This window comes from Papilio machaon, chromosome 10 (genome assembly GCF_912999745.1).
Source record: "Papilio machaon chromosome 10, ilPapMach1.1, whole genome shotgun sequence".
NCBI classification, from domain to species: domain Eukaryota; kingdom Metazoa; phylum Arthropoda; class Insecta; order Lepidoptera; family Papilionidae; genus Papilio; species Papilio machaon.
This window is the reverse complement of record NC_059995.1, coordinates 1,890,551-1,917,117: the sequence shown is the minus strand read 5'-3', so window position 1 is coordinate 1,917,117 and position 26,567 is coordinate 1,890,551. Positions and strand designations below refer to the sequence as shown.

The following is a 26,567-nucleotide window of genomic DNA, read 5'->3' as shown; positions in this document are numbered from 1 at the left end:
AATCATTTTAATCTATGCCTTTTAAATTAATTAAGTTCATTTGATTTGTTTAGTTATTTTTCACATTTTGTGTAGAATTTTAATTTCTGACAACCCAGACCAGTTTGTTTGTCAAATGTTGTCAATTTCAAAATCAGATGTTATAAACAACCTCTTATAGTTTAGTTCTTCATTTGGTTTGTTAACTTGTGTTTAAAAGTTTAATTGAGTGAAAATGTTTTCAATCGACGCCCCAATTGAGATACAAAACTCTGAATTTTGCAATTATCGGTCACCACTTAGCACTCGATATGCTTCAAAAGAAATGCAATATAATTTTAGTGATCAAAAGAAATTTTCAACTTGGCGAAAGTTATGGATCTATCTGGCGAAAGCAGAAAAGGTAGGAACTATTTTGTTAACTTTCGTTTATTGTTTTTTTGTAGTAACGTCAAATGTTCATGTACCAAAAAGTTTGAGGTTAGTCTCAGACAGTTTTATTACGACTTATATTAGAAACATCATATCTACTTTCCTATCCTATCGAAAAATAAGTATATAGCCAGAAATTTTAACTATAGGTACAATGTTTATATACAGATAACAATGCTTTTATAATTTGATTTGTCACCTTAACCTTAAGTCAGCCAATTTAGCAACATGTAAAAAAGTTAACACGAATCTAGCCATGGTCAAACTTCAAATTTTACGTGTGTTATTCGGACTTTTCATTATTTAATAACTTTTTCTCAACTAATTATGTACGCTATCAATTTTTTTCTCTCCATATTATCCAATAAGACGTCTCCTACCACCATCCTTATCATGTAACCATATTTAGATTAACCTCCGACATATTCGAGACGGGTCTATGTTGGATACTAAACTTAAAACCCCGAATTATAGGTTACGAATTTACAGTGAGAGGAAAATCTTACAAGCTTTAAACATTATTTTTGATCATACTGACATCTATAGCAAGCAAAAAGAAGTTTTTTACCTCATCGCTACCATCTGAAGTATTATGTTGAAATGAAACTCAAATATACTGTTTTTTATTTAATATAGTAAAGATTACAATTTTGAATATGTACATAAGTTATATTTATCATATTATATACGTGTGTGTATGTGTGTGTGTGTGTGTGTGTGTGTGTGTGTGTGTGCAAAATAAATATATAAAATATTACGTATAGCTTGACGCGGGTACCTTTTCCCTTATAATGATTGCAAATAACATAAGGTAACATTAGCGCCGAATTACATTTTTTACTTTTAATTATTAATAATTAATAATAACGTTTAAGCTATTTAACAAAACAGGCATTAATCTACAAATGTAAAAAAAAACCAATTATTCCTTACTTAATAACAAAATTATGAATTGCTTATTTGTTACATGTTTTTTTAAAGAATAACTTCGTCTCATATTTTTCTCTATTAATCTTGCGTATTAATAATTGTTTAAAAGCTTTAATGTTACATTATTTCTTATAGTAAATTATACAGAAAATTAACGATATTAATTTCTAAAAAAAAACTGATTATACGTAAATATGATGATGACAAATATCCTACCAAATCCTACCAATGTTTAGTCGAGATGTAAACTATCACCAAACAAAATATAAATCTATTTTAACTGTATTATTTAATTTTTTCGACTGAACTTTATTAGGCAATAAAAAATTTACCGTTTAATTGCAATATTTGTAATTTAAAGGTAGGATGATAGAAAAAATAATAATAAAATAAACTTAACTACAAATTGGACGGATACTGATTACTGCTTTGGTTCTCCCTTTAAACATATAACTCTTAGAAATTAAAAAAAGTTTAATTAAAATACTGAAAGGAGAATAAACACAGTAAGTTAACAAAGATCATAGCAATATGTGTTAAATAACAATTATAATAAATTGCGCTTTTAACTGAGAATTAGGCATTAGAGATTCCTTGGAATAACACGTAATAGGTTCTAAGTTTTCGCCGCGACTTTAGAAAAACAATAGACCCCAATGCTCAAATTTCGAGTTAGAATCCGTTCACACCAACCGGGACAGAGCACAAGCAGATTTATATCGCAAATAAAATTGAGCTTTATACAACTGAAATAAGATATAATTTTACTTTTCAAATCCTTTTCACGTTTGTTTTAATTAAAAAAAAAATTAAACATGTTTTCAATAGTATAAAGCTAAATTTTATTTATTATAAAAATCAACTCTGATCTCCTGTCTGTCGGTCCGAAAGGTCCCTTAATTTTCATCGCGTAGTCGGATTTAATGTCGTCAGATCTTAAGTAGACCAGTCAATAACTTAGAAACCTGGTCTTTAAATTATGACGTCATAAACAAAAGATTTCGAAAAAAACAAAAGACGATCGAATTAAGTATGAAAATGCTTAAAAATAGGTTAGTTATAAATGTTTTAACGGTGGTTTATTTCGTTAATATTCATAATACCACTAATTAAATTGTCATATATTGACGGAATGTCATAAGTATAGTAAATAATATTATACATATTAAAATAGACAAAAGATTATATTGAATACTGAAAAATGTTTATTAAACTTAAACTTATTCATCTAATGTAACTTATATCTAAGTTATGTACTTACCTTTATTATATCTTTATGTAATTATATTTATAAAGCTTGCACTTCCTCGGCCGAAAAAGTTTACAGATTTTATAGAAGAAGAAAAAAGCTAATAAGATTTTTATTTAGCTGCAACATGGATAACTGTTATTTGCTACAAAAGTTATTTTTAGCTACGACAAGAGGACAACTATTTACTTAACCGCTACAAAAATACAAAACTATTCTTAATTCTATAATTATTACTATTAAATAATACAATTTGAATTACTTTGGGAGTAAATAAAAATGATATATGCATAAAATTAAAAAAAATCTTAATCCTATCTTTGATACTGTAGATAAATTATAACAAAAACTAAATGTTAAAACTTAATACTAAACCTAACTTTTCCTAATAATCAGCTTCTTTCTTGAAAGTTAAGAAAATATGAATAAGGAAAACAGCGGCATTAATGATAGAGAAAACACCTGAAGAAATTAGTAAATCGTAAGCCTCTTTATTCGGACGAAGATTCGCGTAGTAAGATCTGTGCCAATCTGAAATAAAAAACATCATTAGTGTAAAAGCATACTAAAAATATTTACATTGACTGACTGCTAAATTGTGTAAAATTTTTCTCATCCCTGTCATTTTCTTTGTATAACATGAGATTAGTAATTTTCTTTTGTACAAGAAATTCGCCAATGAACTTCACGGTAAAGCTTCTTACTAATATTATAAATGCGAATGTTTAGATGGATGGATGTTTGTTTGAAGGTATCTCCGGAACGGCTCAATGGACATTGATGAAATTTGGCTCAGATATAGAGAATAGTCTGGAAGACCAGATAGGCTACCAATTGCGTTTTTTTTTAATTCTGCACGGACGACAGCTATATTAACTATATATGAATGTAATACAACAATTTTTTTTAGTAGAAACTTACTCTACTGGTCTTAGACAATGACAATTTTTATTCACTTACATTTGAAATGGAACCATATTTTGTACAGCTTTCATCATGCCTAGATTATATTATTCCCGTCCAACTTTAGAATTCGGCGCTCGATTACAATTCAATAAAAGTATGTCTTCAAGAGTGTGTTTCCATTTTACCTGTTCTAATCCAGCACTGGATTCCATTATTGGTTTGAAATAATATAAATAGGGCATGATTACCAGTCACTTTTTTATGTTCAAGTGTAAACTATGTGAATGTAAACAAATGAAAATGTAAAACCCGTTTGCCTTATCTAATTGAAGAAACTTGCCTTACTTGTGGACTTACGAAATAACTTATAACCGTTCGTTATTTAATCAGAAAATTCCGAACGCGTTAATAACCGGTTGTGACAGGTTATTTACATTTCTATCGTCAATATTTTGGCAGGAAAAATGATATATCGATACGGAAGAGTCGGTCATAACTTACTATTTTAATATGTGCACGTAAACAAGAGTACACATTTAGAAAAGTAATTAGACATTATCGCGTTTACTTCACACTGAATTAAATGCCAGTAGCTTGAGTCACTACTGTTATAAATGTTAATAAAGTTTATTAGAACATATTGTACATTTTAGTGTCTGTATTTATAATAAAGAACCAACCAGCTATTTGCTTTTATACATTAATGTCTTATACACTTTTGTTATAAAAGGAAAGGAAGGAAAATAATTTCTAGAGATCGCAACAATCCCAATATTAGAGAATAAACTAAATAGGATTCTAGAATTTATATAAGCTCAATGATAATACATAAGTACTTAAAATTCTCGACAAAAGGAAAAAAAAAGATGAATTTTTATCAATGGGATTAGATTTACCTTATAGATTGTCTTTCCGCTCTATTTAGTAATTTAAAAGGGTAAAGTTTATCGTTTTTATGGAGTATCTTTTTATTGTGTGATTCAAACAACTGTTTCTTTTTTCATAAGCTTATTGGACTGGTAAAGGACGTTTCAATTCGTTTGACTGAAAAATTACTTCCACATCAACTTTAGGAAGTTATTCAGCAAAGAGAAAAAGTTTGAGGTTTAATGGAAATCAACTGTAACATTGTTATAGACGTAGTTTTTAAATCTATGAATGTATTTATGTTACAACTTGTTTATTACAGTTAAGTTTAAAGGAAGTCAATGATTTAACTGCTTCCCTATTGCATACTAATTTAATTGTTAAATCGCAATCGAATTAATTCACTGTTCATTTAACTCCCAAGGTTAAGACAAATATTTTCGTGACCATATTCAGAACATTTATACAAATTACATAACAACTATAAAAAAAAAAACAAATCTTGCTAATATTATAAATGCGAAAGTTAAGATGGGATAGATGTTTGTTTGAAGGTATCTTCGTAACGACTCAACAGATCTTGATGAAATTTGGCACAAATGTAGAGCATAGTCTGGAAGAACACATAGGCTACTTATTACGTTCTTTTTTTAAATTCCGCTGACATAGTACATAAATAATTGGCAAGCGATAAAACAAGTTAAAATACAGTAAAGATTAAATTGAATTTAGACATGACCACTGATGTAGGGATATACTGTACCGAACTCTGGAGAGGAGAGTGGATGTCTTTCGCTCTAATTTAACAGCACAGAAAAAAATTATAAATCACGTACCATAGAATATAACAGCTGCAGCAGCAGTAAACATGATGAAGCCCATTATTGAGAAGCCAATTGATGTTCTCCAGCCAGCAGACTCGCCCAGCAGTCGCGCGATGATTAGCACCCCAGTAATGATGATATAGCCTGTATACCAAAAATTTTAAGCTTTATTTTATGTGTTCATGTGGGTACTATTAATATAATACAACAAATTTATCTGGCCCGGTGGGAAGAAAAGAAAAGTTCAAATTACATAGTGCTGTCAAAGAAAAATTGCACATCTTTGTCACTTCATGTCTTGTCTTGTGTACCATTATCTATATTTAATTAGTCTAGTAATATAGTATCTATCTAATATAGTCTGTATTTAATTGTTTAATGCATTTAATTGTTGAATGGCCACCAGTAGTTGTACTTTCTCAAGTTTTCACACAGTTCGTGCAAAACGTTTTTCTTTTAGTGACATTTATATGATTATTGAGATTTTACGATTATATATCTTTAAAAAGACTTTTTTTGCTTAAAAAGCTAAGCTTAGTATATTTTGTATAATCATGCTTTTTTATCTATTCTTTAATTATATTTGAAGACAAACGACCGCCATCTGTTTCAGCGTAATCAATACCTGTCCGGAGATACACTTAATTAAGGCGTAATTAGCAAAAACAAATTAAACTTGTGTCACTGACTGTTAATGAGTGAATATTCTAGAAAACTTTTTATTCTAGTTTGCACTTGAGTTGGCACCCTTTGAGTTGTTCCCTTGTTGTTTACTTGCCAAATCAAATAGTGTACGTAATTTATAATATAGAATTAAGAAGAAATAGTCAAGTGTAAATAATATTGTAGAATGTTCCTATAAACCATTTACCAATGTCTTTTTAATCTCTTACAACATTTGGCGGTAACAAGTCGAGCGTGAATTAGTACAATCGGAAAATAATTGCCTGTAAATTGAAAGATTAGAACATAATCTGTTGTAACAATTGGGTCATGGTCTTTCTTAGTCAACTGCATCCAGAGACAAATTTAGTTCTAAGCGTTTTGTAAAATTCGTCTCAAGTGTATCAAATAAATAACATCGATTGGATACGTATTAAAATGTACCGATTTAATAAATGAATTTTACTTATAAAACATGAATTTACCAGCCAATCTTTTTAGTTAACTGTGTTTAGTCTTTGACACTTACTTGAGTATGATGAAAAGATGAGAGCGATGTGTCTATGGTCAGATTGCACGACTTGCGGCGAGTACAGAGCACCCACAATCAGACCGATTGCGATCACAGATAATATCTGAAACAAAACAATAATTAATAATCTTCATTTATTATTAATTTCATGTAAAAGATTAGACTGATTTTTGTGGATTTTTTGTTTGTGGGCATTCTGCCAAATATTTTGACCAATTGTTATGAAGTCTTCGTCTTATATCAAATTGAATTTCCACATCCTTACAAAAAATTGCTATTGGTTAAGACATGACAATATGTTTTTGTATGAATATTTTAGCAATGAAAAACCACGGTTATACAATTTAACAACAAAAGCTTTTCAAAAGTTATTTATAATAATAATTGGATATCTTTCTTAGTCGACACTTTCACCGTAAGTGATTTACTATGACGTTTATTAGACGTACTTACTCTTAATGACTACGACTTTCCCAGACATGAAATAGATTTCTAAGCACGACCAACTCACTAACATAAAGTACAATCAACATATAATATAACTTTACCAAACGTTATACTCATATTTTATTATCTTTCTTTGCGTCCCCTCCTCTTTCGATTAAAGGTAGGCAAAGTATATTTCTATGGGCAGCGGTAGCTTCGCTATTTTAGCGAATAAGGGTGACTGCTTGCTCTTTTGCCGCCGTATGATATAAAAAAAATCCCAGATATTGTGAGAAAGGGCGAACTCTGTTTTAAGTAGCGAAGTGTGACACACTAGGATTAGCCTATTTATTACTAATTAGAATCATTAAATGCTTACTTATCTAGTCTTTTAGTGTTTATTTCTGATATTAACACTAAAGTTCTACCTGAGTTACTTGACGACTGAGTGTGGTAATTAGTCTCTTAAGTTTTATTAATCGTGAAAGTAAAATGTTCCTAAGCATCTTTCTAAAAATAAATAACAACCAAGAGATGCGTATTTATGTATTCGTTCTTCTCAATATTGCAATGTGAGTTCTCAATGTTTGTCATTGTATTCATATATGTGTCGATTATCGCATTCTTTCTATCAATTGAGGCCGAAGACGCGTTATATTAGCCCGGTCACGGTACAGTTATAATAATAACGCTTGATTATAATCAAGGAGTTACAAATAAATGAGGATATAGAAAAATAAATTAAATCATTGTTAACGAATTACGACTATTAGAATGTTTTTACAGATAATATTTATCACCCTACATACAATAGACCACAGATAACATAGATTATAATAATATTGTCATAGATTAGATCTTAGATCTACTGTCATAGATTATAATAGTTTAATATAGTCTATCTATTATTGCGATGTCATTATTAACTGCTGTATAAGAAAACGAATCGTTTTTCTACTAAATTTCACTATCAGTATTGATAACATAAAACAAAAAAAATAGAAAATTGCCTTTTAACGGAAGACGAAGTTACAATGAGGCGGAAATGTTTCTGACAGCCGTGACGAATTGTGTATACGATTGTGAAAAAAAATATTGTTTGAGATGTAACGCAAATTATTATAAGAGAAAGGCGTCTTTAGTATTTTGTTAACGTTTTCTCTATTTAAATGTACATTGACACAACAAATATGCCTACATTTTCTAATACGTTTAGTTAGTTGTCAAAGCTTTCGGTTTCGTAGCTTTCTCTACTAAAGCTTAAACATTTTTTAATTTAATATTATTGATGTAACTTCCTTTTTATCAAACTTTATATTGTTTATTCGAAGAAACTTTAATCATAAATCATTTTGCCAGATGCTTCATTTCGTTGATGTAAATCAGGTATCCGAAGGGAAGAGTTTGGAGATTCCTTAAGTCCTAGATGACCTATGCGAGATTTCAGCACGTAAACGTATCTTCTTTCTAAATTCTTCTACAGGAAAGAACTAGATACTTTTAAGTTACTTACCATTTCAGTGATCCTGAGTCCGATACACCAGTTGCGCTTGAGGGCGGCTGCTGCGCGGCTGTCGCGTTCGTTGCCATCTCCCTCTTCTCCCTTCTTGGCTTGCGCCTCAGCCTCCCTGTCGCCCGCAGACATGGCCCACACCACGCGCGCGCCGCCACCGAACTCCGACACCTGCATGTTAAATATAGAACCTTAGAGATAGCACCTCGAAGAGTCACTCTTAGAACTGAGGCAGAGATGCACGTAATGAAAAAGATAGAACTCGATATTTAACTTTTTAAAAGAGAGTGGGAGATAGAGCTTTGTCTCTATCTCTCACTCACTTCTAAGCAGTCTGCGTTGCGTCTGCTTCTAAGCAGTAGCTGATCAACTCTGTAGAGTATCATGTCTCTACAAAATACTGGAGGTTATCGTAGATATACTTGTCCCTTCAGTCTCATAACTTAGATGTGCTTGGTTTATAAGTTACCTTTACTATATTGTCTTCATATAGTCTCTAGTCTTTTTGTTCAACTCAAATATGGACAACGGAACCGTAACACGTAACCTTGCAAATGTAGTAACTTTTGTATATTTTTATGCTATAAAATATATACATACATATATGTGAACATATAAGAAGTTACATTATATTTGTTATGATTTAAGTCTTGTTTTGTACATGTTTCGTTCCATGTACATATAACGTGCAACATGTTTAACAACCGGTTACGAACGAGCTTTCTTAATGCGCAATTACGTTTTACTATTGACAACAAACTATAACACAAAACTGTAAGATACAGATATAATATCGATTCGATATTTTCTTATTATGGCAAGGAAATTAAAACTTTTCATATTAAACTCGGCAAATCGATTTAAACAAATTAACCATTAATCGTAGTTTAAAAATCCATCACGACTAAAGTTATAAATTGAAGTAAGCAATTTGTAATATTACAGACCGTAAGGCTTTTGTTTTAAAATTAATTACGGAAACGATATCGTATACAAGTAATTAAATTACCTACGGTGATTTCTATATAGCCGAGTTGTATTTTATTGGTGATCGCAGGGGACTTTGAAACTTACAGAAGCTCTGTAGATCTATAATTTTGCGACTCTTATTTATTTTAGAAGAAATAACTTGTACTGTGCCAAACTGTAACAAGTTAGTTCACCTATTACATACATATCAATAATAAATCTTCGAAATACTAACAGAGTGCGTAGAAAACATAATACAATATAATTTAGTGCATAATGCACATTTTTTTTTACATAATGAAGTAAAATCGCGATGTGCATAACGCGTGCCAATCGCTCGCATGGAACGCACGCATGCGCACTTTCCAATAGTCGCCGGATTGTTGGACAAAAACACAAACGGCTCGCCCAGTACAGCCTGTTAATAGCTTGTTAATAGTAACTCAACATATTGCTAATATTACTACAAAAACTAGAGAGGTGTGGCCTGGTTCGCGTAATGGAAATTTGTAATTTATTTATTTATTTAAGAAGAAAACCAACAGCGTATTAATTACAAAAATGACAACCCGTACATATAAATCAAAGCAAGGCCAATAATAAGTTTTCCAGTTAATTAATTTTAGAAATAACAAAGATATATCTTACTATCACATGATAGTCTCTGCTTACGTTACTAGATTACAGCATTGTAGCTAAATATATTACTTTATAGTTTAATTTATAAATATGAACAGACACCCATACCCCAGAGTGCCAGACATATCCCTGATAGAATAGAATCGGAAACATATTCATAAAATTATTAACCTAAACTAACACTGAGTTTCCACAGCTGAAACACCTACCTAGTAAGAGTTACAGCAGTGGAAATGTACGGTAAGTTAGGTACGAGTATCATGATGTACAATTTATTTCAAATAGGTTGCGTCCTGAGCTAGTTATAATATGGCTTAGGATGATTGACAAATTCGGACCCACTTTTTGACTTCCATGTTACATCCTATGTCAATAAGTGTGGTAAGATAATATGCTATATTGAATATAAATATAGTAAGTTTTGAAAGACGATTCTACTGAAGACAGATCAAATTACTTCTAACAACGCCAGTCTTCAAGGGAAACATGTAGAATATCTCATTTCCTTCAGACATGACAAACTTGATCGCTAAGGATTCAAAAGGATTTTTATTGCTCGAGTTTACTTTTAACCTGAAATAGTACCTTTTTAATTTGTTTTTAAATTCCCAATGAATTTTATTAAAGTAAAAACGATTGATAACTAATAAGAAATTTTAAATCTCCAATAACCCAGTGGTTAAAAGGTACGGACATCCGATAAAGTGATAGTGGGTTCGATTCGCGCAATTCCACTAGATAAAATGATAAAGCGATATCCTTCGATATCCTTATTTGTACGAATGATTAATATCATCACGGAAGAAAACACTATTTACTGAAAATAATTCAATATGCGTAAGGCTTACATGCGAAATGCTATATTTAAAACTTTGGAAAAACGAATAAACTATGTAAAAAGTTATTTGACCATTTGTGAATGTTAGTTTTATACCTGTAGGCTTCGTAACATTGTTTTTTTCATAACCGTTGTTTTAAAAACTATAATTTGAGAAGTTGAAATACTTGAATTCGATATCATAATTGTATCAAAATTAATTAAATGTTACAATTATTCAAAATTCAATTGTCTTAATTTCAGTATTTTATTTCTTAGCGCTAAAACAATATGTCTTTTAATTAGCCCTTAGTTTGTAAATATTTTATAATAATTTTAAGTTAGCTGTTAATAAAAAAACATATCTTACCAAAAATTAAAAAGTCTTATTTGGAAGGAAGCGAAGTAATCCACTTCAAAGATACACTATTGTATTACACTAATATTTTTATAATTTGCGACGCGTAGTAAAGGAGCTTAATCGATGGACGCGACCTCTGTCGACGAAGTTTACTGAGCGACTGACATTTTGCCGCCATCGCCGCACCTCAATGACTTATGGAACAAAACAACATGATCCCTGTTGTATCCTATATCGTCCCTTTTTACAGCGTATTGTCTAATAAAGTAGGCGCCATTGGGTGTCAATTGTAACTGGTCAAGAAAATGCATTACCGCAGTTGTGCGTAGTAAAAATACATTCTAGAAGATCGATTTAATTAATAATACATTGATTGAGAAAAGTTACATACGTAACTTCGCTTATTTTCTTTGAATTTATTGAAAATTTGAGTAAATCTGATCTGCAAATCTGTTTAAACGGAACATTTCGGAACATATCGTAACTTTTTTTAAAGTAAAGTTTAAATGTAGTTTTCACTAGCAACATTCATAGTGTAAACAACAAATTGAATATTTTTAATGCTTTCCCTATTTTTCTTCTAAGGCAATAATTTCGTAGTATAACACATTTATTGTTATCATATAACAAGGAATAATAACAATGAACACCTGTATAATAAAACAATGACGAAATTAACAATCATGGAAAGAGTGTTGAAATAACTAACAACTATTTAAAGATTTCTTATTGTCACGTATATTTTTATTTTATTTTGTAATGTTTTATTTATAATATAAGTTACTATTATATTAAATATTACCTCGACAATAGAATAAATATCAAATGTGCAACTGATCAATTTATTATGTAGCTATTCGTAAATTGAAAAGTCACTTTCTAGCGTTTTCCGGTCTAAAAGCCAGCGCGCGCATAACTGCATACAAACAAGCGTATGCGCACGCACTATTGATACTTCCACTGTTGTCTTTAATTAATAGTTATGATTATAAATGTAAAATTAACGAAGGTAAAAATATTGTTAATTTTAAACAATTATTGATTGTAACTTCTATTGCTTTAATTTCATTACCATTTCCTTGTCCAGTACCAAATAGATTGTCGTCTGCCAATTTTTTTCTGTATTCACTTCCTTAACCGTGGTCTTCCACTGCCTATACACCTGTACAAAAACATATTGCTATCATTGTTTTTTTCAAAGACAATGAATGGGACGACAATATGTCTGTACGGCAGCGGAAATCTTTGTTAATCATCTCTAACCTCTGGTGCTACTTTATTTCAGGGAAACTTTGCTAAAATTCTATGCATTACTCGATCTTTCAGCGTCAGATTCGAGGAATAAACCATAGAATAATGTATAAGGGATTTTTTCCTTATCGATATCATTTTACATATAAATACAGTTGAAAATCATGTAAAATTATTCATCACACCATGGATCATGCAATTAGGTCACAATGATTCATAAATTATTATGTCTTATTCGCATAATTACTCATTTAATAGATAAATATGTTCGCAATTCATTGACTGGTGTCAATTATAATAAGTATTACAATATTGTAACAGGATAACTATTTTCAGACCACATAACGTATGCTCCATTTTATTTTTGTATTATTCATACCAATGAGTGGTTCATTCATAAATTTAAAATGAAATACAGGCTGCAGTTTGAAAAAAAAATCCGATAATACCAACTGATTAAAATTTGTACCAATTTAAAAGAAAGAATGCTTTCTTGGTCAATAGCCTCATTTAATTATTTTTTTTACTAAATTGAAGAAGTTTTTTTTTCAATTCTGGAAGAATCATTAGTTACTACTACATATAAAAAATATCTATTTTAAATTTTTGTGTTAAAATAGTGCAAAAGCATTTTCTATCGATAAAAGTTTTCCAACTTTTGAATTTATCAGAAACAACAACCAAACATAAATAATTTCTAAACGAATATTTGCAATCGTCTTTACATCGTAATCGTCAATTATGTCAAACTTAGTATGAGATTATTGGTACACTTATAACAATATCACAGCAATCGTCTCAAATATTCATGCTAGTAACACTGTTTATAATATTTTTGTAACCTGATTTGCATTTTTCGTGCGTACAAATGTAATAATGCAGAGTGCACGTTTGATCGTTCAGGGCGTGTTTGTGACAAACAATAAGGCTTTGTGCACGAACCATGTTATCGAAGCATGACCCATTGTTATATTATTTATTCATATACTTCAAACTTTGATAATGAACTTTAAGTAAGGCTTTCGTGACACTTACAAAGCCTCTACGCTTTATAATGACATAAAGCGACAAATCACAGTCTTTTTGAATGAAGCTCTACCTGAAAACGTTTCATTTTTTGTCTACTAAATTCTATTTAGGTAATAATTAATAGTTAAGAAAATCTTCTTAAGCTATAACTATATCGAAAAGCTTCTTATGGGTACACAGAAATGCCTACAGAGTTAAAATTTCCAAAAGCATGTTTACTAATTTTTGTAAAGAAATGATTATGAAATTAATAGACTCAGTTTCTAAAGGAAGAAAGATTTCAATTCAAAATTTCATTTGTCCTTAGAAATTAAGAAAGATTGATCCATTTCTCCCGCCAATGGCATACCCGCCATGTTGTCGCCAGTTTTGGCGCCAACTGTCTGTCAGTGGTCGGGGTGCGTTCTGAAACATCGTCTGACCTGTTTTCACTGACATCATTCTTTTAAACTACATGGAGCATATGTATGTAATTAGTGAAGTTTATAAAACATTTCTCTGTTGAATTTTTTTTTTTTACTAAATAAGCAAAGGAATATGTATTTGAATTTTTATTGCATTACTACTATGACGTACAGATATATTTAACTAGGATAGCCATTTTTTTTCATCGGATCCAGTACATCAATTGAATATGAATTTTCCAGACAATTTAATTACAAATCAAACGCCACATACCTACAACTGTTAAACTATATGCCGATAGTTATTGTAACTACGAGCCTATTTTTAATGCAAACGCAGTCCCCATACGTCTCACACTTAATGTATTGTACGTGCGAGCAGCTCAATGGAAACTGCGCCGTTACTTCCCCAACTAGGCTACTCGAATGTCATTCCAACCGTGTATTTCCACTGCAGAAACATTTATAAAAAAAAATTTATACTTCCGTTTTTTTATCAAAAAGTGACAATATGATTTTTCACGAATGTTTCAGCTCTGTGTTAACTCAAGGTTACGTCAAACGTCTATCAACTTATGACCATATTTACCATGGGTTTCTAAGACCGAAATCTCCGTTTAAAACATATCACTGTTTTGACAAAAATTACAGGGATAACGATATGTTTTATATATAAATTATGGTTTACATAAAGCCACGCTTAATGGCATAAGGCTAGTACATTACGCTAAGTATAAGTAGGGCAAAGCGTGGTGTATTATGATATAGTATGTGTTACTTCTGAACGCACCATCTGTACAAGTACTGAATAAGCACTGAATTTGTTCATACAGCGAATGATTCGGTACACACGACTTTTAAAACCGCATGCATGTTGTCGATACGATGAACATCACTAGAGTTGTAATTGTCAAACTAGCGACATTCCTATTATTATTCAGAATTATTCAAAAACCTAACCTCTTACAAAAAAAACTTTTATTTTCTGTTCAAACAAATTTTCTACATCTTACTAATGTTATACATACATGCGAATTATTAGAAGGATGGATAGATGTTTGTTAAAAGTTATCTCCAGAACGGCTGAACACATAGATACTGAAATTTCGAATAGATGTAGATCATAGTCTGGAAGAACACATAGGCTACTAAGTTTTTTTTTTAATTCCGCGCGGACGCAGTCGCTGACGACAGCTAGTTGAAAAATAAGAGCAAAGAAAAAACAGAAGAGCCTAAGAAACATTTGTTGTATGTACTACAGTCCCAGTATATAAGACAAAACCTACTTTTTTAAACACTACACTATTAAACTACATAGTAGTGTCCAGGTTAACAAGGTCTCATGCACACAGAAGTATTGTACGATGTGGACAATTATCGTAATTACCAGCGTCATCGCAAATGTTCGCGCAAGGATACACAACAATAGTTTCTTTTATAAACCTGAGGTAATGATTTAATTTGATGATGACAGAATGAAAAATATGATGAAGTTTCCTACACGAATGTAATACATTGGAATGAACTTAGTATTTACAAATATTGCCCACTTCTGTATTTGACGTATCAAATCGTAACTTATAAAACGGACATTTTCTTTACATTAAGGTAAGACATGAATATTTGCAATTAAGTGTAAATTTTGTCTAGTTTTTAGAATTTCGATTAATTTTTGTTTAATAAATGAAAATATAGTTATTTTAAAATAAATATGTATATATAAAAGAAAGTCGTGTTAGTTACACCATTTATAACTCAAGTACGGCTGAATCGATTTGACTGAAAATTGGTGGGCAGGTAGCTTAGAACCAGGAAACGGACATAGGATAATTTTTACCCCGTTTTCTATTTTTTATTCCGCGCGGACGGAGTCGCGGGTAAAAGCTAGTATGTAAAATATTAAACAACTTCTAATAAGTACTTAGTCTGTTATTAACAAAACATATAACGTAATTAATCAATATACGTAATTAATGTTATAATAACTATAAAATACTAACTTAAAATTAAATAATAATCAACTCATATAATAGTTTCCTTAACTACGATTATTATAATTAAACATGAAAACTCTAAAAAAAGTGTATAATAATTCTGAGGATATTCATATCAAATACGTGAAAATTTAATTAACCGATATCCGCATGCATGAAGTAAATTTGTTTATTTCCCGTTCATATAACACGTAAACTGTTTTTATTATGTTTTTAAAATTAATCTATGACTTATTATACCAATTAAATTAATACTTAAATTTAGATTTTTATATCATTAGTTTTCAGTTCTCATTAACATTATTTTACTGTACTAAATACAATCGTATCTCCAGAACGGCTGCACGGATATCAATAAAATTTGGCATAGAAGTAGAGCATAGTCTGGAAGAACACATAGGTTACTAAAGTTTTTCTTTTAATTCCGCGCGGATAATGTCGCGGGCGACATCTAGTGCTACATAATGAAAAGATTTAGTAATACCCTTAATCTTTCTTACAAATGGGCTAATTTAATAATTAAAAAGAAAACGGTGCAATTTGCGAGTTCAGTTAAATTGTAAAATGAAAGTACAAATACTTACGTCTTCCGTTAGCGGAGCAATTGTGACAGCGTAGATATCCAGTTCGCAGAGGAAATCCTTCGAGATCGGTGATATAGTTACTAAGCTCCCAGTGTACAAGCACTCCAGTTTTAATTCTAATAAATTTAATATCACTAATTTAAATTTTGAATACTAGCTATAATTAAAAATACAAAAATTTACTGTCAATTGTCAAAAAAAGAGAACGGAACAATTTTTTTTTTAACTTCTGGCAGTATTCTAACCCGCCAGTGACTAAGGAGCAAGGAGTTTCTATTTGAAATTCTGAAGCATTAATGAATCATAATCGAGATGTCCCAGCGCATAGGATATCATTGTTTAACCTCCGACATCTCTAATTTGACACTTGCATTGACCCTCAATCTTATAATTCACTTAGGTGAGTTCATCCAAGAACTTACATATTCTTTATTTTATCCTATGGTTCCGTCCACAATAGTTCTTATTAACATCGGGTGCATAAATTAAACAGTAGCCTTTTACTTAGCTAAAAATTTTATTTAATTTAAATTAACATTCACAGTAAAAAATATTTCAAAACAAAGTACTTAAAATAAAATATATTCTTATAATAAAAAGGTGGGGAAAAAAGTGTTCATGGACGAGAGCTGTATTTAGAAATATTTGTTAAAATAACTAAATTTTACTGCATTTTTAATCAAATATTTAACAAAGTATTAAATGAAATGAATTAATCTGTCGTAGTTGGATATTCATATGCTAAAAATCATTAAATTTTTTGTTTAATTTAATTAAAACAACTTTAATTTTTAAATTAATTTTGAATATTGATAAATTATTAATATATTTCTTATGTAAATCTTCGTATTTTCTAAAGTATTATATTATTACAATGCACAAACTCTACATTAAGTTAACGATGTTGTGTTTGCGTTTACATTTCCTTGGTGAAGTGTATTATTGCAAGTACCGTATCAAGTAAGTACACCGCGCCTTGGATCACGCAGAGAGCGCCCACTGCTAGTCCCACCTGTAAATTAAATTTGTAGGATTAACTGACATACTCAGAGTAGAGCTCGTTAAGAGAACCGACCCTTTGTAAGAGACGAGCGCGGAAGTATATTAGGTTTTAACTGAAGTTGAAATATGCAACGCTAAATTTTTGGAGGTTTCACTACGGCTACGATTGGCCCATTAGAGGATTTTATCATTTTTGCTGTAGCTAATGGCGTTTCGTGATGGTTCACAAAATATCGTAAGCTATTTCATTTCATGCTTCGAAATAAGATTTTCGCAAATACTTTGAGGTTCATATTTAAAAGTACTAGACCTTTTGCTTTTTGGAGTAAGTCAGAATCTTGGATAAACACTAAATAAACATATATGTATATATTATTTTTAAATGTCGCAAAATTTTATCAATATCGTTGAGTTGTAATGGTTTAGTTGTCCCCCAACTCCAGAATTATGCGTGTAATGTATGAGACATGAGACCTGTCTTTCTGCGAAGACGAACTGGAACTGGTGCTCGCCCTGGTAGCCGCCCCAATAGTGCAGCGCCACTGCACCCACCGCGATCCACAGGAACACGCCCACAAAGTTCATCACTATGTCACCTAGTGCACTGTAAAAAGTATGAAAATATGTTTAAGCTAAAATATAATTGAAACATTGTCTAAATTTTGTATATTTAGGTTGTTTTAATTAATTGAGGTAATAATAATAATAATACCTTGATTTAAAAAAAATCGACTGACTGAGGATAGCCTATCTATTGGTCCCATTTTAAAACAAAGATTTAAAAATGTCTAAAAATTGTTTAAACTTAATAAACTTTTACATCATGTAATTAATTATTTTAGAATATTCTTTAAAAAATGATATAATGATGTGAAAAAAGTTCTGGCAAGAAAGAAGAAAGATTAGAAGTCGTTTTTCGGAAATGTTATCCCTTTAGTAGTGTAAAAAAGTATAAATTGCGCTATTCAGATTGTTCGTACGTAAATTGGTTCCCGAAATACCAGTTTAATTATGATCAAATGAGATCTAAGCGAGTCCACTCACCGTTTATGCTCAGTGGTGCCGAACAAGAATGTAACAACTTGTACAAGCGTGTAGATAAGGTAGCCAACGATGACACCAGAAGCGACGATTTCTGCATCCGGATTCTTCTCCTCGTTGAGGTTCCACGTACCACCGACACCGAGGAACTCACCATTGTACCCAGTGCGATACAACACTAGGATAACGATGTTTAGCACCTGGAATTTAGAGGCATAACAGATGAGACATTAAAGATAGACAGTTAATTTATTTTCAGACTTATTAATACAACACATACTAAACGATATTCCTAAAGCCAAAGTTAGACTAATCGATCGGACCAGTGTTAGAACTGAACGCGGTTTAGGAAAAGTAAGTTATGTTCGTTAAGATTTATTGGGATCAACTAGAAGACTGGCTGAGAACTTATTATTGAAGCCAGATCTAATAAAAAAGGAAGTCTAAAGAAGACTATGAAATTGGTGCTAGCGAAATTCGAATTTTAATCCGAACTATGTCATTTTCGTACTTTATAGATTTATAGATTTGGTATTTTTACGCATTAAATATCATTAAAATGACTAGAATATCAACATCTAAAATGAAATTTCTTGTCTTAAAAACGTGATTGATCATTAATTATTTCTTATCATGGTAACATCCTGTTTTTATTAGTCAGTTATTTCAAAAACAATGCCGTTTTCAAATACTAAATGAATATGTTACTGAAGACGTGTCACATTCTCAAATATGACTTCATACAATTGGAATCGCCATTTGTTGACATACACTTGATAAGATATTAATGACGAGAATTTTTGATATCATTCCTTTTTACTTTTCTATGAAAAGTTTTTGTTAACGTCACCTGTATATTTAACGAAATCTCTTTTAAAGACTTACTTATATCATAAACAAGTTGTCGCCTGCGACTCTGTCCGCGGGAAATTAAAAAACCTAAACCTATTTAGTAGCCTATGTGTTCTTCTAGACTTCCGTTGAACCGTTCTGCAGATACCTTCAAACTAAAACCCATCTATCCATCCAAACATTCACATCTATATATATAAAAGAAAGTCGTGTTAGTTACACTATTTATAACTCAAGAACGGCTGAATCGATTTGACTGAAAATTGGTGGGCAGGTAGCTTAGAACCAGGAAAAGGACATAGGATTTTTACCCCGTTTTCAATTTTTATTCCGCGCGGACGGAGTCGCGGGTAAAAGCTAGTTTATAATATTAGCAAGATGCGAAAATTTAGATGGATGGATGGATGTTTGTCAGAAAGTATCTCCAGAAAGGGTCAAAGGTGAAATTTGACACAGATGTAGAACACAGTCTGGAAGAACACATAGGCTACTGATTGATCATTTTAAAAAACAGAAAGCATAGTTCATTCGCGTATTGATTTACATTTAATACCAGTTAAAATGAAAATTTAAATAACCGGCAATGTACAGTAATAAAAAAAATCAATAATAATTTGCAATGTATACAACGTTCAATGGCTTTCAGTTACCATGTTTCAAGCAAAGGTAACAACAAAAAAATGTACAAAACAAAAGCAAAACAACTTGTACTCAGACATAACAAAACTCCAATACCGTACACTTCAAGGCAAACGAAGAATATAACATTAAAAAAATGATTTTTACATTTGTTGCATTGAAAAATTACACATAGATTTAATAAATAAATGTATTTTTAGTTGCGGTATTAATTATTAGATAACATTGTTAATAATACAATAGAAGTAAACAATTATTATAATGCAAGTCACACACGATAGGCTCTGCATGATGATTTTAGGCATGTCCGAGTTACGAGTATATAGTAAGGTCTGCCTGTATGTTATGTCAACTGTCATGCAAAATCATGTGTTACTTATATAATTCCTATAATATCCCTATAATGCCCCTTGTGTGTCGAGAGTTCGACCGACATCTGTGCTCGTAATCAATCAATCTAGCAAACTGCTCTGAAATTCTGACCTCACATGTGTACAACTCATTCCTGACATGATTGATGAGAGATCGACATTAAACTGTACCCATATGTAGGTATTTAACATTATTATGATTGAAATTACATTTATCTTTTACACTGAGAGTGCTTGACTAGTGAAATCGGTCCATATAAAGTTCGGATTTCACACCTGTATTGTTCTAGTTTCTAATCCTTAGTAAAATATCGTTGATATTAGCCATTGTATTTGAATCTGAGATATATTCTTGTTGATTTCTATTAAAAATAAACGATCTTATTCTGCACCCCGGACATTGTATTCAATTGGTGTAAGAGTCATCTGTCGGGGCAGAAGTCAAAACCCAAATGGCTCTACATGAATGTTGCACAGAGTATACATTTGTAGACATTTCATGGAGACATTCCTAACATCATTTTTTATGCACTCAGGGAAATTACGTAGTCTCCCCTTATGTGGATTTGATATAGAATTTAACGGTCTCATTTAGCGATCACTTAACGTGAGTCAGTTATTAGATTTAAAATAGTAACTAATAAGTTAATGTAAATACAACAAAATAAATTATTTACTAAAAATCAATGATACGAGTCATTAGTTCGTTTAAATAGAATTGGTTTAGCTTCAGCAATGAACTGTCGTTTTCACTGGATGCTACGCAACCTTGACACGATCATACCACAAGTTTCATTTTACATGCATCATTAGAAAAATTACGCTTGATTTTTATAACAAACCTTTAGTATAATATACACAGTATATTATTTATGAAGAAGCAAACACGATTTTAAACAAAATAATAATAAGCAAAAAAAAAGGAAAATTCTGGTGTTAATTGATTTTTTTTAACTTGAACTGTCCTCGACGCCGTCCATACTAAATAAAAAAAAACTTTGTTAGTCTATATGTTTTTCCAAACTATGTTCTACATCTATGCCAAACAGCGAGTTCTTTTAGCTGTTCTGGAGCTACGGAATAACAAACATCCATCCATCCAACCAACTTTCGCAAATTTTATATTGGTAAAATACGTATAATGAATTGGCTAGTGTAATGTTTAATGAAATTCCACTGCCGAAAAACTTGTATCAAAATATATTGTTACTTCTGTTTTCTCAAAACAAAAAACATGAGTCTCATCAGTGAAAAACCACGGTAAGCAGTTTAAATATGATTAAATATCTCTGTTATTCATTGGTCTGTATCAGGCAGCTGACAATTACAGTCGGAATCATAACGTCGACTTTAATTACAGCCGATGGTCGCAGGAAGCTCGGATTCAAACAATTATACACATTGATGACTTCCTCGCGCGGTGCTATGCCAGAGAGAGCGTGGCTTGTGATTTAACATAGACTTAGAATTACAATAATACACGAACACATTAGTCTTTGATAACTACAGTTTTACCTACAGCTCTAAATGTATTGTGGAATATCAGTATCATGGAGTGATGCGTTAATTTTCAAGCAATTGAATTTCTTATTCATTACGTTCCTAAGGAACATTTTTCAATAGTAAATTGAATTTAGTCTTAAATAAGGATTGATATGATATCCAGAAATATTTATATTTATGGGATGCAGAAATCTTATGACACAAAAAAGTATGAATCACCATAAAGTGGTCAATTACATAAACATAAAGTAAAGCGGTCACGTCTGATCTACGTGTATAATGGTCCACGTCAAGGTGAAGGCAATGCTGTTTGTTTGTCCACTACCTCTGAGGAATCATTATTATTTGATACACTTATGGTATTGTTAGAAACGGCAGCTACTCAGAGCCAGTAACAGCCTACTATAGTTTTTATATAATAAAATTGTCAGAAATGTATTTGAAATTGTACACATCGGCGCTAACAAACATTTTAACCCTAGTACTTAAACTATTCACATAAAAGACATTCTTTTTTGTATCTTAACTTGCCAGTAGTGTCATTTTTGTGTTTCACTTTTCCATTTTACTAAATAAAATTTGAATCTTAAGGGGTTACTTAAATATTGTGACTCCTAATTTGTAGTAGTAATACGGGGTTAAAGTTTTCACAACTCCACCACTATCCTGTATTCCAGGTAGCGGAAGAACCCCAAGTGAATTCTAATGTTTTTTGTACTAAGAAGTTTGATTAGAGCCGCTGAGGCTAAATTCCGCTTCTATGCATGTAATATTTAGAGTTACTCACTGCACATTAGTCACCTTGTTTGCGGTCCAAGCTTAGTACCTTGCGGGAGGCGTGACTAATGCTCTCAAACCATCAGATAAGCACATATTAGCTCTACTGTTTTGCAACTAGTACATACAGTGAATAAGAACACCGCCTGTTGTAATTCATAATTTAACAATTTTGTACCTAATATCTGCAAGCTCACGGTTTTACTTTATCTAACGCTGATATAAAATCAGAAAAGTTAATTTAGTATCTTGGAACATTTCTATTTATTGACATAATTTTGATTAGTATGGTGTCCTCGTGTTTATTTATTTCATAGTGCATGAAAATAAATAGAAGTAAACTAGCAATGTATAACATGCCATGTAGCAAATAATTATGGCAAAAGGTTGTAAAGACGCCGATAATAAACAATTAAAATATTCACAGTCAAATAATATTAGCTATATTATAGTCAAAAATTTCGATGAAATCTCTAACATTAACTAACTAAAATGGATTCATTCAATCGATTGTAATATAAGTCCACACGTTAATGAACGCTACAAAACTAATACTACAAGGTGCGGCCTTATCTATACTGATAGGAAACGAGGCCGCTACGGACTATCATCGACTTTTATAACCTAGCTGTACAAAAACAAGCGAACTGGGACACTCATTAAGTGAGAACAGTTTGTCCCATAGACTATATCCGTTATCTATTAAAGTACAATGTGATGTCACCACATGTCATCTAAGACTAGATTTTAGTTTCCCGTGACACTATAATTAATACATATCGTTATCCCTTTCTTTCTATTTGAAAAATTGATTATGAATTATAAAACTGATTTAATAATTCGTCAAGTAATCATTTAAATCAGGTTACTATGTCTGAAGACACATGTTATGTGTTAAAATGTTCATATTTGATTTATGATGATCAATTAATAATCACATAAATATTTAGAAGTAAGTATAAATTTTGAGAGAACCAAGCGCCCATGCTTAGTTTGTAGATTTATAACCGAAAGAGGATTTCCATTACCGTTACACCTGCATAAAAACATGTTGTCATCAGATCAGAATTGAAAAATTACGTTAAAACTACATTATCCTTGTTTCCGTGATATTTAAGCTTTATGCCGATACTGTAAATATAAATTATAAGATTTAGGTTCCACAAAAGTATGACTAAATTTTGTTTATTTTAAATGTATTATTATAATGAGCAATGAAAATAAATGTCTCATAAAATGGCACGACATGATTTATCTGCAACCAATAGACAGTGAATAATTAATTTATTATTAGCAATATTATTTTACAAATCAATGACTAACCGAAATGTGACTATAAAACGGTTGTGGTCCAAAAAAGCTATTTTCTTAATTGTAAAATTATGTTCATTTAAGAATAATTCAGGTAAAGATAATAGATCTTTTTTACTTACAATCTTAAATACTTTTACCACAATAGTGGCTATTGTTTGGACGGACACCATTATCACTAATTCGCACACTTAGTAATAACTTAAAACTTTGTCGATAAAGCACTAGTTTTTTGATTTCTTTGTCTTTTTGTTTTTGCACTTCGTTCCTTTTGTCCGTTTTAGTTAAGAGGTAACTAGTCACTGGTTGATATGGTTTATCAGATCCAATGCTTTTTTATCAGTTCGTGCGAGTTTCTAATCTTATCTGTTTCAGCGAATTAGTGGGACAGGTTGCACATTCTGGTGTTAGCGTTTATATTTTCATAGAGAACTAATTTAAAAAAGAGTCGTATGATATAGATTCTCTAGCTCGAAGAATTTCCTATGATTCATTGATTATTCTTAGAAAATGGGTACAATTTTCTTTTAGATTTTCATAGGAATTAGGAACTGGTTGTTTCGGAAAACGCGTGACCTGAATCCTACATTCTCTGTTTTAATTTTATTCTTGTAGTCGCAACCTACCCTGATAACTGTAATACAGGGATGTGGCTGGCCCTAGTTTTTAGCCGACTTCAAAAAGTAGGAGGTTAACAATTCGACTGTATTTTTTAAATGTATGCCTCTCTGGCTGCACGCCTATGTTACCTCGAAACAAATAAGACTTGTTGAAATATGTTATTTCTTATGACGAATTAAACCAACTAAACCCAACAATTATCCGAATATAATATCATAGTTACTACCACTCATGCTCATTACATAACTCGGATAGTACTAACTATTTACATTTCATTTCTAATTTACATTCCTTGCAAAGCTTTCGTTAAGATTATTTCTTTTATATATAAAATTCTCGTGTCACAGTGTTAGTTACCATACTCCTCTGAAACGGCTTGACCGATTTTTATGAAATTTTATATGCATATTCAGTAGGTCTGAGAATCGACTACTATCTGTTTTTGTTGTAAATTTGACTTATTTTTTAATTCCGCTCGGACGGAGTTGCAGGCGGCAGCTAGTATAAAATAAAATAATTTGCGTATTATTTATAATATTTTTTCAGTTACAGATACTTTTAATATCGCTTTTATTGAGAGGTTATTAATAGAACATTTTTCTTTTTAACCTTCAGGAGCTGGGTCTGGATATAACCGATGAGCAAATCTCCGAATTGGAGTCAGCTATCCATGATATTGACTTCGCAGCGGCGGCGGAGCATGAGAAGCGTGTGCGCCATGACGTCATGGCACATGTGCACACCCTGGCTGCTAGGTGCCCTCGTGCCGCGCCTATCATACACCTCGGCGCCACCTCCTGCTATGTGGGAGATAACACTGACCTGATAGTCCTGAGACATGGCCTGGATCTGCTCTTGCCAAGGCTTGCTGCAGTCATTAGTAGACTAGCGAAATTCGCTGATGAGTACAAGTAAGTGTGCTTTAGTGGTTACTTTTATTACATGGTAGAGTAATACTTTGTTTCTATTTACGATTCCATAGATTTTTATCTTTATTTTCAGGTCGCTTCCCATTCTCGGCTTTACTCACCTGCAGCCAGCACAACTGACTACAGTGGGGAAGCGAGCTTCGCTATGGCTGAGCGATTTACTTATGGACGAGCGCGCGCTATCTCGCGCTAGAGACGATTTGCGCTTCAGAGGAGTTAAAGGTACGACGGGCACTCAGGCCTCGTTCATGCAACTGTTTAACGGAGACTCGGAAAAAGTTCGGGCACTAGACAAGCGGGTCGCTGAACTTGCCGGCTTCGACAAACGTTACATCGTAACAGGACAAACTTACTCGAGGAAAGTGGATCTAGAAGTCATAGCTGCTCTCTCTGGACTCGGAGCAACCGTGCACAAGATGTGTTCTGATATACGTATACTCGCCTCAAGAAAGGAATTGGAAGAACCGTTTGAAACGTCCCAGATTGGGTCCAGTGCTATGCCTTATAAACGAAACCCAATGAGGTCAGAGCGTTGTTGCGCGCTGGCGCGTCATCTGATCACTCTGCACGCCAACGCCGCCAACACCCACGCGGTGCAGTGGCTAGAGCGCACTCTCGATGACTCAGCGAACCGCCGCTTGACTCTGGCTGAGGCTTTCCTCACCGCCGATGCTACCCTACTGACTCTTCTTAACATTTGCCAAGGATTGGTTGTTTACCCTAAGGTGGTTGAGCGGCATATAGCACAAGAACTTCCATTTATGGCAACGGAAAATATTATTATGGCAATGGTGCAAGCTGGAGGAGATCGTCAAGTTTGCCATGAGAAAATAAGGGTTCTTTCGCACGAAGCGGGCGCGCAAGTGAAACAGCACGGCAAAGATAATGATTTAATTGATCGCGTGAAGAAAGACTCGTATTTTGCCCCAATTATCTCTCAACTTGACGCCATTTTAGATGCCTCTACATTCATTGGCAGAGCACCGGAACAGGTCACCGAGTTCCTCGAGGAAGAAATCAATCCTCTGGTTTCTAAATATAAAGATGTTTTGTCAGAACTAGAAAAACCAGTAGCTTTAAACATTTAATGTTTTTACATTGAATTCATAAGTACAAACTCACATTGTTAATGAATAAAATGATATATTTACA

At 32.0% G+C, this 26,567-nt stretch overlaps 2 protein-coding genes across 2 annotated transcripts; one reads left to right on the top strand and one right to left on the bottom strand.

Annotated features, from left to right (window-relative positions):
• Nucleotides 1–128: 128 nt before the first annotated feature.
• LOC106713361 (adenylosuccinate lyase) lies at nucleotides 129–26,567 on the top strand. The gene is made up of 3 exons (XM_014506164.2): nucleotides 129–382; nucleotides 25,102–25,397; nucleotides 25,489–26,567. The coding sequence occupies exons 1-3, from the start codon at nucleotides 215–217 to the stop codon at nucleotides 26,501–26,503; spliced, it is 1,479 nt and encodes a 492-aa protein (XP_014361650.1). The 5' UTR covers nucleotides 129–214; the 3' UTR covers nucleotides 26,504–26,567.
• Nucleotides 2,909–24,146, bottom strand: LOC106713362. Its single transcript, XM_045679851.1, is given in 9 exon segments — nucleotides 2,909–3,121; nucleotides 5,200–5,331; nucleotides 6,380–6,485; nucleotides 8,322–8,492; nucleotides 16,370–16,485; nucleotides 17,270–17,381; nucleotides 17,846–17,975; nucleotides 18,416–18,612; nucleotides 23,988–24,146. Coding segments are annotated over 9 exon segments (1,161 nt in total). The 5' UTR covers nucleotides 24,039–24,146; the 3' UTR covers nucleotides 2,909–2,975.